The following is a 16,981-nucleotide window of genomic DNA, read 5'->3' on the forward strand; positions in this document are numbered from 1 at the left end:
CAGAGAATTCAAATCTTTCATTAAGCTTAACACAGCTTACAAAACGGAAAGTAACTAAATAAATGTTAAAAAATATAATCTAATAAGAAAGACTTAAGTATTTAGAAAGATGTTACAAAACCGGGGATAACCTAGTAATTCTAAAGGAATTCTGTTTTAATTGAAACATAAAACTCAATCCTTAACGCTTTTTAAATTGTTCACAGCTTTACAATCATTAATGACATAATTCTCTTTTAACGTCGAGCCTGGCACTTTGATTTACATTTTATATGGCCCCGCTAATGCCCAGCTTTAGCTTTAGAAATTGCTTCCCTAATGCTCTTTCCCGCCTCTGATGACCAAGTTTAGCATCTTAACCCCAATCCTCACTTATTTAAATGGAATTCACCCCCTGAAAATCCTTCCCCTGTGTTAATTTCTTGCCGGAAAAGTATCTGTATATTTTAAAATGCAAATGCAAATACAAAAACCTGTCATAACTCAAGGAGGAAGAGAAGAGCGTCCACTAAGCCGGCACGCAAATACAGTACAAAGAAAAAGGTAGGAATTGAGAAAAACTACCATTGTCTTGGCCATTGTTTCGCCTTGGCCATTGTTTTATGGCCTGGCAAACTATAATTTCGTGCGATTTTTCTGATTGCCCGCGCACTTTACGCTGCTCATTTATCAAACCGCCACTGACCAGAGAAAAGAGCCTTAGCAACCGTGGCCAAGATGTGGCGAAAGTTTTATGGCCAAGTTTGAATTTCCCCGCTAGAAGTTGGCCCACATTTCCATCCTCGCACACCTTGGTCCCCAGCCTCTGGCCCTGTTCCTTCGGCCACTCAACAGACAATTTACAACTGGACAGATGGCGTGAGAAAGGAAGAACCTTTGGGGCTGAGAAAGGAGGGGACTGGGAGCGGAGACTGGGCTAATCACTTTTTGATTTATTCGCCATAGCCTCCATTGCCGCCGCATCCTGAAACTTTTGCCCACAGTTCATATTTTTCTTTCGCTCTGCGGCTGGCCCGCAGTTTTCCTGCAGTTTTCCCTGTTGCTTTTGCGGTGTGGCGACCGCCAGCTGGAGGATATTGACAGCAGCAGATCGGCAGCAGATTCTGCGGGGGATTAGCTTTCGCGAATATTGAAAAATTCCGCGGATGGCAATCCGAATGCCTTGCAGCCAACTGTCAACAATTTCTTAAAGTTCATTCCGCTCAGCCAACTGATTATGGGCCCAATCCCCCGGCGGTTGTGGCCGTATCAAAGAGATTGGCGGATTTTAATAATTCACATGGCAAACTGTTGAAAAATGAATTTGGTCCGTGCACGCGACGCCCCAAGATATTTCCCTCGGAGGCGCTTTAAGAACACCCACGCCCTTATATTGCCAGTTCACCTTGCCGGCGGGCAAGGCTCGTGATTTTTGGTCTTGGCTTCGCTAAGTCCTGTTTGCAGCAAGTGGTTAAAGTTTGCCGCTTGACTTTTAAATTATATTGTGGGCGGACACCGGTCGGGAGGCAAAGAAACTTGACTTGGCTCTTAAGGAAAATGCGTGGGAGTTGGGGCTTTTCAACGAATTCTAAGCCATCACTGCTTTTAGCCAATGATCACTCATAATAATCATTTCAAGGCCGGTTTTTATATTGGCAATATTGGCACAAATAGATAAGAGGTACTTTAGGTATAGATTTCTAATTCTAAAAACTCTAAACTCAATGATTATTGCGAGTTCTCAAATATCTGATTTGTTTCCTATTTTATTATAAAATGTTCCGTTTTAATACTTTATGCTATGTTATGGGACAGGTGTTTAAAGTTTTTGAACTGAAACCCACTGAAAGAAAAAGGTTTTGTGTTTATATATTTCCCATAGTGCACGGTTAGAGACCCAGTGTGCAGTTTAAGGGACGACCTGGTTGAAATGTCATTTTTTGGGGTATTCTTGACAAGGCAGCAATGGAAGCATGTAACAAGTTTTCCTGGGGTGCCCGTTAAATTGGCATGTAATTTGGCCAAATATTTGGGCAATGAAAAAGTTTCACTCAACGCCAGCCAAAAGCAACGAATTTTATTACAGTGTGAGCATAAATCACTAAGGCATTCTTAAACTTTTCCCTCAATTATTTGCCCTGTGCAAACTTTGATTTAAATTTTTAAGCCGGCCGCCATGGCAGAGGCAGCGGCCAATAACTTGTCGGCCGCCTGACTTGCCTTTTGCCAGCCTCATGAAAAATGTATTTAGGCAGGTCAATTCCCGAACCTGTTGATGCCCGGGAACAGTTTATAGGTATGTGGGTTGTGCGCAGGACTGTTCTTTGGCATTTGAAATTAAGCTTGGCGGGAAATTTAAGTCTGTTCCCACCAAACAGCTGATTGTTGTAACATTCTAATAAAAACCACAGGAGTTTAGCTTTTTTACAGTTTAAATGGAAAAAGTCTTTTCCAATTTAATTTCGAAATTGTAGTCTACGATTTGTTTCTAAAACAAGTTCGAACTCTCTTCCACGTCTACAATCTTTTTGGAATCATTGTTTTGGAGTTAAAAAATCAGGTTATCCCATTTCAGACTTCACTTCATTTTGATTTTCATATAATTAACTTTTATTTCTCATAAATATGCACAATTGGGTTGCTGAAATTGTTTGTATTATATATATATATATATATATATCATTTTAATATTTAAACCTAAACACGCTTAAAGTGAAACTAAACGAAAATTTACGCATCTCTTTTTACAGAAGTTATTCGTACATCGATTGCATATTTATTTTGTTTTATGATTTTTAATATTTATTTAAAAAATAGTGTTGCTTATTAGAAATAAATCGCGTCTTAAAAATAAGAATTTAGTTTCGATTTGAAATACTTGGAATGCACAAAAAAATTGTCAACTTCGTGGTCGGTTTTTGAATAAATTGTTTGCTACAATAAAAGTTCGCATGACATCCAGAAAATGGGTGTGCATGCTGCTATACCCTTGCAGATCTTATTTCATTTTTAACCAGTTGTTATAAACATATATTACAATTTAATGTTAATTAATCAAGTTTCCTTACGGTTTGTAAATCTTAGTTTCTGCTAATCACCAAAGGTCAGGGGATAAACAAACTATGTTCCAATCTAGAGAGGAACTCCTTTTAATAATATAATATGGTAACAATTTATAGATTCTCCAAAGTCGGACTACAATATCATAACAACGACATGATTTGAACTGCAAGAGTATATAATCTTCGACTTGCCGAAGCCACCTTCTTGTATTTAGTTTAAAGCCATTAGGTTCTCGTGTAGTGATATCCTATTTGATTTAAATTGGTACATTCTCTAAGCATATTTGAGTAACAACTTTTACTTGCTCTTGGTTTCGCCTTTGTTGCATTCAAAATGTGTTAAAAAGGTTGCAATAATTAAAAATATATATGTGAACTTTTGGATATTCCACTACTCGTTCGTTCGTAGTTTGTAAATATATATATAGCTTTAATAATTGAATAATTGGACCATTTGTTTTAACATTGTTGTGGCTTGGAGTTCTCTAATGGATACAGTATCTATATATAAACGTTTCTTGTTCCGCACGGTTCCCAGGTAAATATATGTATATCTAATCTTACTTTGCTCATTTACACTGTTCATTAACCATAAATCGTATGCCGTAATCTGATGTAACAAATCGTTAATAGTAGGGTTAGGTTTAATGTTTAATATTTAATGTTTAAAACGCTTTACAAATGTGGCTCGCCTTGCTTTCGTTGCCCCCAGGCTCGTTATAGTTTTGCATATATAAACATAGGTATATATAGACTATAAAGATATACACTGACAATTCTCACTAATTGAATTCAGTTAACATTTTGTGTGTGGTAATTAACTCTGAACGCGATAACTTTCGATTGTTATTGCCTTGCTTAGCAAATTCGTTAGGTTTGTTGTTTCTGTCTATCGTACTCCAGTTTATAGTATATAACTCGATCTAAATATCTATGTGTGTTGTGTAGAGCTAACGTAACAACTTGGCCCCCAGTATATTAGAATGCAAGCTTTGTGGGTTCTGGTGTGTGTATGTACATAGCACTAATCAACGATCTCTCCGTCCTAGTGCACCGCATCTATATCCCGCTGGGCCCGCGATATTTTCAGCTTGTCCTTGGGCGTGTTATCCTCCCCCGACTCCAGGGCAAACATCTTCATCTTTTCCTTGAACGACAGCTTCTCTGGCACCGCATCTCCAGCTCGTTGTTGCTGCTGCTGTTGCTGCTTCTCCGCCAGACGACGAGTGCGAGGATCTCTGTTGAGGGAGATCAAATGACTTAGTTCGTCGTTTACACAGGACAGTTTAGAAGTTAGTCATACCTGTACACCTCTTGCGCCCCAATAACTCCAGGCGTAGATTGCACTGAGGTATTCCAGAGGGCTGCATCGGGTGTGGCTGGCATCAATGGTAGCATGGAGGCATCAATATTGTGCTGCAGATACTATAAGTTTTAAAAAGAATATGATATCGATTATCTATATTTAATATTCAAAACGATTGCACTTACACTCGCATCTTCTCTGATGGTGTCCAAGTCCTGATGCTCCACGCCATAGTTGTCAATGATGTATTGCTGCTGCAACTGCTGTTGCTGGCTATTCCCGCTCACAAAGTTGTTCTCCTCATCGTGGAAACTGACCCGCTTGTTGTCCCTCTGCAACAATGGCGGGGGTGGAGGTGGTGTGCCCAATCCTCCAACCATTCCAGTTCCAGTGGCCGAAACATAGGCGGCATTCAGTTCCATGGCGCTAAGCGGCGATCCCTGCATGGTGTTATTGTTCAAGCTGCCACTTAAGTTGTTGTTATTATTGGATTGGGTGTTCAGAAGGGAAGCCTTCTTTATCTCAACGGTTGCCGTTGCTGCCTGATTACTAGTGGCCGTTTTGAGCAGACCCATGGACGAGGTGGTGTTTCCAGTGCTGCCCCGCAGTTTCTGCTGCGACATGATCAAGTAAGAACTATTTCTCTCCGGTGGAGGTGGAGGAGGAATGACGGCATCCAAGGTCTCGTTGTTATTATCTTTATCGAGCATCGACAGCTGATTGAGCTCTTTTGCCAAATTCGATATCGGATGCTCCGTGTGCAGATGCCTCTCATCCGCGAAGCTTGCGGATTTCTGTGATTTCGAGGGAGATGAAGGGGCTCCACTGGGACCCACTCCTCCTTCGGAGTACCGATTATGCTTGAGTATGCTCTTCGGCTGCTGGGTGTTGCTGCTTAATGGCTGGGCAGCCGGAACTGGTGGCTGTGGTGCTGGCACTGAGTCCACCGGACTGCTGCCGTCAGTAATCTCCGCCAGCTTGATCTCTGTCTGTCGGTAACTGGTGATGGGTGTTTGTATGGCACTGACTTGTCCACCGCCAGCCAGTCTAAATAGCTCCTGCACGTTCTCCTTGTCATACTGCTGCTCCTGATCCTGATCCTCCTGCTCTTGCAGCTCCTGTGCCCTTCGCTCGAAATCTCGCTCTAGGATCAAGGTTTTCAATTGCTCTTCTTGCATAGCAGAACGTGAGATGATCTGGGAGAGGTCCGATATCTGCTGCTCCCGCCACTGGCGAATTTGTTCGCGCCGCATCTCCAAATCCTTTTCACGCTCCTCCCTTTCCCAGGGATTACTTCCGCTGTGAAGAGGACGGTTGTTTGCTTGGTTTGACGCCACGTAGCTGCCCTTTGGTGGATCCAAGGTGCTGGCCACGTAATTCATGCCCGGAGCAATCTGCTGCGTTGCCTTGAATAGCGGATGGGTTGCGGTTGGTGGCAATGGGGGCTTGTCCTCCGCCAGCAGTGATTGACCAAGATATCGCTGCTGTTGCTGCTGCGGTTTGGGTGCCGTACTTGGTGGAGCATTCGGTTTGTTGGGAGACTGTAGGCTGCCCAAAGGTTTCGGAGGCAAGGCTATAAAGTTAGGCGAAGCTTGTTGTTGCTGCTGCTGCTGCTGTTGTTGCTGTTGTTGCTGTTGCAACTGCTGCTGCTGAAGATCATAGAGCGCGGCTGGGTCATGCAGCTGACTGCGTCTGTACTCCAAACTGCCGTTCTGATAGCCACCTGTGAAATCGTTGACATTCTGCATGCTCTGACTGCTGCTCATCAGAGGTTGCTGCTGCTGCTGTTGCTGTTGTAAGGGCAGCTGCTGCTGTTGCTGCTGCTGGTGGTGGTACATGTTGCTGATGTTGGGCATTGAAGGTGCCATCATCTGCTGCATGCGCAGGGTGTGCTGGAAATTCTGCTGGCTCTTGGTGCGATTGTTCAAGGTGAGCTGGTGTTGCTGTTGCTGCTGGCCATTGAGATTGCTGCTGCTGAGTGCGAACTGTTGCTGCTGCAGAGAGTGCTGTTGCTGTTGCTGCTGTTGTTGTTGCTGCTGCTGTTGCTGGAGTTGCTGCTGGGCCGTCTGCTGGCTGTGGTAATAGGCAGAGACGGGTCGAGTAGGCGGCAGGTTAGCATTGGCCTGCAGATGTTGCTGCTGCTGGTAGGGCGATGGCTGTTGTTGTTGTTGCTGCTGCTGTGCTTGTTGCTGTGGCGCAAGCGGGGAATTGCCATTGTAGGCGCTCATGGCGGCATGTGCGGCAATCGGCGGTCTAGAAGAAAGGCATTAATATTAATAAGAGCCACGGAATCAAGGGTGCTTTGGCTGTTGCTTTTGTGGTGCGACAAAAACTTCATCGCTCACACTAATTAACTAAAACGTGTGGAGTGCTTCGAAAACATTTGTTCACTCTCCCTTCTGTTCCTGAACAAGTGGTGTGTGTTTGTTGCAAAGGTGCGTGCCTCTGTACAGCAGCAACATTTAAAAAGGAACGACAGCAGCTAATTACTCACGTACTTGGGACATTTCTACAAGTTCATATTCTTTCTTAATGGGTATAAAGCCATAAAGTAATTTCTTTAAACGCAATGTCACCCTAGAATTACACACACGAGAGTTAGAAAAAATGAGAGCTAACTGCACGCACTCCTGTGGCCACACCCTCATACACACACCTTCACACACACACTTCACCTGGCCTCGAGCAACACCCCAAAAATCCTTCTCCAAATCCTTGTAAATTATTAATTTGACTCGCTCTTTTGGGTTTCCTTGTGAAGTGAGAGTTTGTGTTTTAAGCGAAACACATTGAAGTTAAAGCATTCATCGAAGTGAAAGCTGAAAACTATTAACTGCCTTACCACTAGAGAAGTTTATATTTTTTAAACTATTCAATTTAATAAACCTGGAAGTTGATCTTTTAACTTGATATAAACAGATCAAGACAATAAACCAAATTAATAGAAGTTGAATGATCATTACCATAACTTTTACTTGAAATAAATTCATTCGCATTGATCTACTCAACAGTGATTTAAAGAAACCCCAATGACTTGAATTAAATTCCTCAACTTCCTGTATAAATATGGCACATGCGTGACTTGTAAAGTTATAAATGTTTTAATATTTTTAATAATTTTGCTAATATAGGTAGAAAATTCTTTAAATAGTTACTTTGCCTAAAATCATCGTTTCACATTTACTAACACTTCTGATGCAATCTGAATTTTATAATTAGGGGTATCTTTATCTGGGTTTATAGATTATGACTTAATGACACTGATGTGTTTAGAACGAACAAATCAAAGTCACATCAGCAACTTAAGAAACCCGAACAATTACAGTTAGATTGAGATTAAACAGAGCTTAACAAAATAAGTAACAGACATTACCCAACTATCTTCAATAATTAATACGTTACCTTTCATTCAGAATCGGTTGGCTTTGATTCTGTGCCCGATACACGCTGAGATTCTGATAGAATCCCTGCTCGTTGGCATTGCCGTTTCCATTTGCATTGTTGTGACCTCCGTTTGGCTGACCCAGCATTCCGGCCCCGCCGATGCCCCCCATGCCCGATGTATTGTTATGCAAACTGTGCGTGCTGCGTGACTTGGAATTGGCCAGGGCTAAGTGGAGAACGAGATGCATATGGGGGAGAGAAAAATGAATTAGTCTCTGGCTTACGAGTCGATTGGATTGTGCTACGATTACAGGGCAGGAGGATGGGATAAAGGGTGTGCAGTTCACTTACATATGGTACCCGATCCCGTGTGGTGATGCAGAGCCGGCACCGATTTGCTGTTGGGCAGGTGTGCAGCTAAGGGATTGATGATGCTACTATTGTTGCTGTTGCCTATGGTGTTGTTGTGGCTGTTGTTCAGATGTTGGCTAAGACTGAGGCTATGATTCGGATGACTGTTGGCTATCAAGGGACCCAGGGATTTGGTTGACTCGGCGCCGCCCATCCGCGTCAGATCGCGTTCGGACATACGTCGATTACCTGCGGTTTCCATGTTCCCAGCAACATCATCATCATCGCCATCATCAACGTCAGCGAGTCGAGTGCACAGTTGGGGATTTGAGAGTTGGTGATGGAATTAAGGTTGGTTGGTTGGTGCACATGGAGGGGGAGAAAAATAGATGGGCAGACAGTTTGACATTTTAGTAAATTCCTTTCAGTGTCCAGTTGCGAAGAGTGTTTAGTATATTATTAGTCTATGCATACGAAATCTAATTACAAACTACAACAAACACAAACGGAGGATTAAAGCTGAAACTATGTATTTACACTCATAAAAAGTAAACAATATTATCGCTCTTTACATATAAATATTTAATACAAAAGGAAGAGGGGAAAAAGAGGAAAATTCAACAATTGAAAAGGTCAACGCAGCTGCAATCAAACTGAAGCAAAAGGGGATGCAGAAACACCTGAAAATTAAAATAAATCAACTCTCCAAAGCCTTCTAATCAACTTTAATGTACAAAATTGATAAATTACTTTTTGGGTTGGCTTCTTAGAGCAATATAAGCTTGATATAATGCTCTAACTATCTTATATCGCCTTTAACATCAGTCAGTCAATTCACAATACCCATAATAAGTATTTACAATAACGATATTGGAAAATACTGGAATAAGATTCACTTTTTGAAATTACTTAAGCCAAAAAATAATAAAATTACAGCCTACAACTGAGTAGAAAATTCAAACGGATAAGCCAAAACAAATCTATTCATAAAAGCAGGCAAAAACAAAGGGTAATAAGTACAACAACGACGGAAACAACATGAACCTCGGTGCAGCTTGGTTGGGTTGTCATCTGCGAATCGGACACACTGTTGTTGACGCTGTTCCCATTGAGCTGGGCAATGGCATTTTGACACACTGCCCCCCACCGTCCACAGGTCGTGCACGACCCTCATCGCCATCATTATCGCCCCCGAAGGAATGACCATGGATATCGAGGACTTCACAGTGAGCAGCACAACAGCTGGAGGAAGATTCACCAGCCGAGGAACAAGACTCGGCTTCGCTGCAGCTGCAGGAGTGGCAATCATCAGTGGCGTCTCCGCAATTTGGACAGCTCTTTGAATTCCGCATAGTGCTGCTGCTGCTGCTGCTGCTCTTGGTGTTGCTGTTACTGCTGGCCAGGGACAACAGCAATTTGGCCGAGGAGGGCGGTGAGGCAGGCGCTCGAGGGCGTGGCTGCTTGTGACAGTGATGGTGATGATGGCGATGGCGAGCAGGATGTGAGCTGGGCTTAGCCTTGAGTTGCACATGCTTTTGCTGTTTGTTGCGCTTCAGTTGCCGCAGACTGTGCGCCTGGCGATTGCTGCACATGACACTCCGGCGGCAGCTGGCATATCGGGATAATTCCGGCTTCTGTTTGGTCTTTTCCGCCTCGTCGTCCTGGCAACTGTCGTAGCACTTGAAGGTGGCAACTACCTGCTGTTTATCTTGCTGCTGCTCTTGGTCGGGGTTCTTGCTGCCGCGACAATGACCGCAGCAGGGGCAGTCGCAGCTGATTTTATCAACCGACTTTTCCGTCTCACCATAGTCCTTGCCCGCACTGCCATAAAGACTCCACTCCTTCAGCTGCTTGAGGATGTGGCCCTGTTCGGCCTCTGATAGTTTGGCACTTGGCTTGCTGCCGGGGTCATCCAAGGCCGACGTGGATCGGGATTTATTAATGCTGGGCGGGAAGTTCTTGTTCGCGTTGAAATAGTCTGCCATCTCTCGGACCTTCCCCTGACCGAGAGGCAACAAAAAGCGGGGACTGAGATTCACCTGGCTACTGGCCCGGCGGCTGTTTGCTTGCATTGTGGTGCTGGGAATGTTTTTGGTTTTTGAGGTGGTGCTGGCACAATATCGATTGCTTGTATTTACAGTAGGAGAACGGGTGGAGGAACTTTCGATTTCACACACACTAGGAACTTGGATGCTGACAATTGGGGCAGCCGGAGCGACTCCTGACCTTTTGTGTGAGCGCTGGGTGTTCAGTTGCCGCTGACAGGGAGACTGATTCTGCCGGAGCAGCGGCATGCGCTCGATGGACTCGCTGGACGAACGCTGGCTATTGGACCCGGAACCTCCGGAACTAAAACCATCTGCGGAGCAGTTGGTTGCTCTCTTGCTATTTAACTCTCTTCGTATCTTTTGAATTAAGGGAATCCTTTCGGACTGCTCTGCCATCAGGGATTCAGTGGAGGAGGCACTGGCTGCAAAGTGGCTGATGGCATCGTGGGTGTGGTATTTCCTATCGATTCCAGTAGCTCCTGGTTCAGCATCTGAGGCTTGCTCTAGATCAAAACTAACTGTTTTTCGATATCCGGCTGCAGGATTTCTTTTTACAGTTGAGGAACAACTGGAGTTGGACATGCAAGGTCGCTGTTGTTGCTGCTTCTCCTCCTCTTCGTCATCTATGAACGGAATCTCATCTGAATGAGCCATGGAGGCTATGCCTTCTTCATTAAGGGGCTGATGGGCATCACTATAGGCGGCAAAGTTTCCAAACGATTCCTGCGAGTCCTTCGCCGGCTCATCCTGGTACTCCTCGATGTAGATGGAAGGTGGTGGAGTCCTTCGCAACGGTCTCATCGGACTAAAGTGGTTAACAGATGGAGCCGCCGGCGGTGGATGATAGTACCCACCCTGATCGTTCCCCAAGTACAAACTGCTGGCAGATCGGGCAATGGGTCTAGTATCCCGATACCTCGGATCGATGTGCAACTGGTGACCCAGGGCACACAGCTCTTCCTGCAGACATGAGGCACTTAAACGTCTCACTGGCGGCGAGGAAGCCCGCATGCAGGCAAAGGACTCTCGACGACTCCTATTGAGACTATCGTCTGAGATTGAGTTGTTGTAGTAACGAGCCTGCTGTTGAAATGACGAGTGGCGGCGCTGCTGGCCAGGATTCAGATGCTGAAGAAAGTTGCTGGGGGAAGCTTCTAGCGATTCGAGCGGAGCAGCATGGGGGATGGGTTGGTTACTTGGTTAGCTTACACAATGTGAGTACGGTAGAGTAGAGAAGTGGGTGAGTATCTTGGATGACTGAGTGAGTTGAGTGTTCTTAGCGTCCTACCCAGCACCTGGAGTCGCTCTAATGTGTGTGTTTTGTATTGATATGTATGTGTCTAACAGTGGGCTCCGTTGGGAGCTACTCACCACGCTGGATGACCGGACTGGGCTGCTGAAGCAGCGTAGCTAGCCCGTGATAGATTGCTCCCTGCTTGGCCACCTCCAAACTGACCACTGGACCCGTTCGCACCAGATAGTCCGCAGCCCTATAACAAGAAACTCATTTAGAGTACAAATCTTCAAGAGAACTACATGTCCATACCTCTCTTGGGTGATGCCTATCAGACTCTGTCCATCCACGCGCAGAAGTTGATCTCCAGCTTGCAGCCTTCCGTCTGCATCGGCCGCTCCGCCAGGAACCACACTCTTGATATAGATACCCAGCTTCTCCTGACCAGCTCCCTTGGCTGCCACAATGGATAAGCCCATGCCGTTGCTGTTCTTGTGCAGCTTAATCAGCTGTATCTCCGGCTGGGGCAGCTTGTTTGACATGGCACTGGAGCTGCGGGCCTACAATGGATAATGATGATGATTAATAAAAAATATCAAATTATTCTCCAATGGACTCACATTAAACTGATGCATGTAGACAGTCCACAGACCAATCGAGGTGGGCTGAGCCGCCAGACGACACATGCCTTGCTGCTGGAGAGGGTTGAGGAAATCGACAAGGCCGGTTGGGATGCCTCGCACCACATCACAGCTGAATCCGTCGTCGGGTAGCAGTAGCGCCAAGTGCAGTTCAGGTGACTCCTCCAACCGAACCTCTCGTCCATCGGCACGGGTCAGCTCGTCGGCCACAGACTCAGCCATTCTTATGGCCGTATCCACCAGGTTCCGAGGCAGTTTCTCCTGCTGCAGCAACGCTGCCATCTGCAGGGAGTTCAAGCGGAAGCAGGAGCAGGCCAACTGTTGGATCTCCTCCACAGAGGACTTCGGTGCTTGCAGGAACTGCGCGCACTGATTGATTTTGGCCAGGTGGCAGTCCGCAGCCAGTTCCAATCCTTGGCGCTCTGCCCACAGCTCTAGCAACTGCAGACGCTCCGTCATCACCTTGCCCCAATCAGCTGTGCACATGTGGGAATTTGCCACAATCTGGTATAAGGAATGCAAAGAAATTAGTGGATTTGAAGGAGAAGTTGGGTTATCAGTGATGCCAACTAACACATTTTCATCTATCTAAGTCTACAGTTGGCACCACTGTGGGTATAAACCTGGCCATCTTAGGCCGCTCACCGTATTGAAACATATGACATTGATGTAGTGGAACAGCTGGGAGAACAACTGAATCGTCAGGGCTGCGTTTACACGGCAGCGTCTGAGCAGCGCCATTGCGGATCCCAGGACTGTCAGGACGAGACCCGCCGCCGAATCGTGGTCGATGTTCTCGGAGAGAAACTGGTTGAGGGTCTGCGAGAGTTCCATTCGGAAGCAATTAACCAGGTTGCGAAACGCGGTCTGGACGGCCTCGGCCAAAACCTCCTGAGCCTGAACGCTGAAGGCGCTGATGTGTCGATCTGATTTAAGGAAGTGCAGGAACTCCGAACTGTTGGCCATCCAGAAGGCCAGGATTCGGGGATCCGTGTACTGCTCCTGAACGACGCTGTAGACCAGATTGGCCACATGGTGCAGAAACATGGTCAGCTTGTGGGCACGCTCCGTTGGCTGCAATTCGGGGCGATAGTGTGTGGACGCTCGATATCTGTGGAAAAGGAAAATCATGTTTTAAGCGGTAATTATTAAAGAGCCATGTAGTATAGTAACCCCTCTTTTGTCTATTGATTTTCACGCCCGTCAAATGTCAAAGTTCGCTTTCCCCCAAATGATTGGCTAGTTTCCTGCTCCTGCTGTTTCAGCCCGGCCATTTCCCCTTTCCCTGCTCCCTGCACATCCCGCTGTCAGAGAACATTAATATTAATAGCTCACAAATTGGGTCAGCAGCCAAGATAAATCATCATAATTGATAATGAATTGTTGATACTGGCTGTTGCTTGGGAAGCTCAAGCTGGAGGGGCGAGAGGATGTGCAAGTACTGCCCACTGGAACATGTTCGTCCACTTTATGTCCGGACATTTGTCAGCTGGTGTTAGTTGGTCTCGGTCCATCTGTAATTTGTCCATGTCCTTGGGGTCTTGCTAAATGAAGCTTTGATTTTGGAATTGAAATATAAATGGACTCATCGAAGGGCAGATTGCTTTCGAAATCTGACACACACGAAACCAATGGGGTTTGGGGTTAAGTAAGTCAGGTCATCTCTAATATCTATCCCATTGGAAGCTGTTTAAGTATATGAAGATGAATGGTGCTAGTCACTTCATCTTCAATTGATGAGAGACGGTGTAAGTCGAGTAAGTCGATTAAAATGTTGAACTAAATGGATATGTTATTCCTAACAGACTCATTTTACTTTTCAGATAGTTATTTAACTAAGGTTTAATGCTTATAGAGCCGTGAAAGGAATGCTTAATATGTTCATTCCCAGATCCTAAACCATCTCTATTTACATTTACATCCTAACTTAGGGCTGTTTATATAGATCGCGGAACTTTCGGTAGTTGAAAATGTTTGGCATACTGACCAAACGACCCATCATGTTCTGGAAGCTTCCCAAGTTTTAGTATTCTATTTAATAAGTGCACCGAAACATTCAAACAACAATTAAAGCGGAACAAGCGCAGTGGCAGCTCTTAATCATGCTCATCCCCATCAAAGTGGTCCCCATAATGAATTACCCACCTGGCACACAGGTAAAGCGAGTAGACGGGTGCCAGCTTAAAGTGCGGAACATTCACGTCCAGCTCACTGATAATGTGACGCAGAAAGAGTTCCTGATGGGTTTCGGGGAACTCTAGGACAGCCGGCAGGATGGGCTCCTGTCCCTGGGCATCGCCGGAACCGCTGCCGCCTCCGGCCAAAATACCAGAGCCGGCCATTTTGGGTGACCTATGTATCGAAGAGGGTTAATCGATTAGTAAGACACATTACAACAGAGAGACATATTAAACTAACGACTAAGATAAGCAGTTGAGACATTGGCATAAACTTAAAGCGCACACAAAATATTGAACGAAATTAAAAGTTAATCAGACAGTGAATGAATATGCATATTTTGATAGATTCGTGTATGGAGCTTGTGTTGGCTTTCCTGTTTGCTTTGAAGATAGAATTTAGAGTTTAGATTAAGTAGATGCTGTATTAAATTGAAATCTTACCGATCTTGGCTGTTGGAACCACCTGACTTCATGCTGGAAATGGACTTCGTCTCGTTCTCCAGATTGCCTTCCAGGCTCTGGCCATCGTAGTTGCCAGAGATGGCCTGATCCTGTCCACCCTTGCTGTCCACCACATCCCTTAGAGTGCTGCTCAGGGGATGGTCACTGGAGTTGTTGTTGTTATTGTGGTAGGCACTGGATTGGTTCGACTGCTGGTGGTGATCATAGTCACTCTTGTGGGTCTACACAAAGATTCATAGTTATTAAAAATGCAAATAGACAAATTCTTAAATGAAATACCCACCGAGCTCAGGGCTCCATCCTCGTCGTTCCACGATCCCGGGGATGTGGGCGAGCGGCTGCCATTGTCCAGGCGGTGTTTTGCATCGTTGGGTTGCCGGATGGTGGGTGGTGTTCAGGTGAGTGTGTGTGGTTTGTGCAAATTGTTTTGCATATTTGTTGGGTAATTTTTTCGGTTTGGTGAGTGCATGAGATTAATGTTTTACACAAACAATAAAAACAAACAACACGTAACGAAACATAAACGAACAGCACAAAATAAGGCGTGTAAATAAAACAAAAAAACAAAAAACATGAATATAAATAAAGGCGTGGCATACGGAAAGGAACACCCTCGAATAAATTTGCAACTTTTTTAAATGTCTCCTCTAAAGCGAATTAAATTGTTTTAAAATTGGATTTTCTCAGAGCTAAATATGGTAATTCTAAAGTCGTATATTGCCTAGGTCATTAATAAAGAGAAAACGTGAGTTTGTCCTTTTGGAACTTAAGTGGTTTTAACCTTTCAGAATGGCAAATGTGGAAAATATTCTTCCTAATAACTTATTCATTTTCAGATGACTTCTATTCAGGAGTGTTACATATTTATATTTTAGTCAATGAAGGATAATCATAATCTGTGAGGTATATTTACTTTCTATTTAATTACTGACAGCAATAATTCTCCCAAAGTAGGATGATGTCGTTGAGCGGCTTACAAAGCGGGATTAAAGTTATTTACCTAGTTTTTCCCCCAAACAAAAAATGCTATACATTCCGCTTAAATTCACTTTGATTTATCAAGCCTAAGCGGTATAAATTCATTAAAATGAAAAATAAAACAATCACATAACATATGCCGAGGACAAAGCATTTGGCAGATAGGCGCATACATATATATATCAGGATAATCTATAAAGGCTTACTGAATTACTAACCTTTCGTAGAGACATGCCGAGTCCAGTTGGGACTGGGACAGAGCCAGGTTATATCGTCCATCCGTGGGAGAATCCAGGAAGCGGTAGGAGGCCACCCGCCCGAACATTACAACCGAGCCGTTCTGTGGATGGCAAAGGCGAGGCACATATATGAAATAATTAGGTTTGCAGGTGAAAGTGACGAGGGTTAAAGTGATTTAATAATAATTGTAATTAAGAGCGGCTATTAGTTAAATATTTACACTGCGAAGGAAGGAAGAGTGAAGCTCACTGACTGACAGATTCTGGGGCACTTAGTCAGCGATTGGAAAATTTTCGGGGCGTTTTGAAATCCGAACTGGCAAACAGAGACGCCCCTCTCTGGGGGGAAATTCGAGTGGAGATTTGTGTTAATTTTTTATGTTTTCGATGCTGGCTATCTCTTTCGGCTTTTGTTTGCGTTTCCCTCTAATGCTGATTAGCTTTTAGCCCGCCGAACAAATCTTTGACACACAGTCAGCCCAAAGAGAGCATTCGATTTGCATGACTTTTTGTTCAGGTTCATCGAACCGCAGCCAACCCCAATTTGCCAATTGGAAAAGAAGAATTAATTCCATGCCATAATAAAATGGAGCTAACAAAGCCAATGACAGAAAGTAAAGAAGAATAATGTTGTTCTTTTTCCCTAAAAATTCCCCAAAGACAGTTTGAGGTTATTGCAGAGCTGGGAGCTTATCTCTGCCTTGGACTTATGCAGGCGGCGATGGGGAAAGCACAAGTTTTCCCTGTTTATTTGGTCTCAAATTTATCAGGCGGAAAGTCTAAAACAACACAAAAACGTATACGGCAGTGCTATGCCAAATTTTCTCGATTTTTTCATGGCATTCCCTTTGACTTTTCCGCTAATGCGTGAGAACGCCGAAAGCCAATTTGATTCATTTCCCCAGTTGTTGATGTTGTTGTCGCTGACGTTTTGTTTGTGTTTCCGTTGTGTGTCGAAAAGTTGTCAAAACAAAAGATAAATCAGCGGCGACTCAAAGTGGGTGGGATGTGTGTGTGTGTGTGTGCGTAGATATACAGCCTGCCACATTGGGATCGGTGGTTTTATTGCCTTTCCAACTCAAACTCGAAGCTGATAATGAACTTGAAGTGCAAATGA

The 16,981-nt window shown here is 44.5% G+C and overlaps 1 protein-coding gene across 6 annotated transcripts in view; it reads right to left on the bottom strand.

Annotated features, from left to right (window-relative positions):
* Positions 1–2,720: 2,720 nt before the first annotated feature.
* The window catches only part of LOC108114971 (afadin), a 50,001-nt gene continuing 35,740 nt past the window's right edge, over positions 2,721–16,981 (bottom strand). For 2 of the 6 annotated variants that reach the window (XM_017226184.2, XM_017226188.2), the window contains 13 exons: positions 15,844–15,965; positions 14,931–14,985; positions 14,627–14,868; positions 14,151–14,357; positions 12,651–13,116; positions 11,985–12,509; positions 11,677–11,924; positions 11,502–11,620; positions 8,083–8,331; positions 7,750–7,957; positions 4,533–6,600; positions 4,345–4,466; positions 2,721–4,279 (listed from right to left, as the gene is read on the bottom strand). In XM_017226184.2, the coding sequence (XP_017081673.2) occupies positions 4,087–4,279; positions 4,345–4,466; positions 4,533–6,600; positions 7,750–7,957; positions 8,083–8,331; positions 11,502–11,620; positions 11,677–11,924; positions 11,985–12,509; positions 12,651–13,116; positions 14,151–14,357; positions 14,627–14,868; positions 14,931–14,985; positions 15,844–15,965 (4,824 nt within the window). In that variant the 3' untranslated portion in view covers positions 2,721–4,086. Of the gene's footprint in view, positions 4,280–4,344; positions 4,467–4,532; positions 6,601–7,749; positions 7,958–8,082; positions 8,332–9,126; positions 11,285–11,501; positions 11,621–11,676; positions 11,925–11,984; positions 12,510–12,650; positions 13,117–14,150; positions 14,358–14,626; positions 14,869–14,930; positions 14,986–15,843; positions 15,966–16,981 lie in introns of those variants that run through there. The other 4 variants (XM_017226185.2, XM_017226186.2, XM_017226187.2 and 1 more) reach the window with 4 other exon arrangements.

The sequence above is a fragment of the Drosophila eugracilis genome, unplaced genomic scaffold, assembly GCF_018153835.1.
Source record: "Drosophila eugracilis isolate 14026-0451.02 unplaced genomic scaffold, ASM1815383v1 contig_1897, whole genome shotgun sequence".
NCBI lineage: Eukaryota > Metazoa > Arthropoda > Insecta > Diptera > Drosophilidae > Drosophila > Drosophila eugracilis.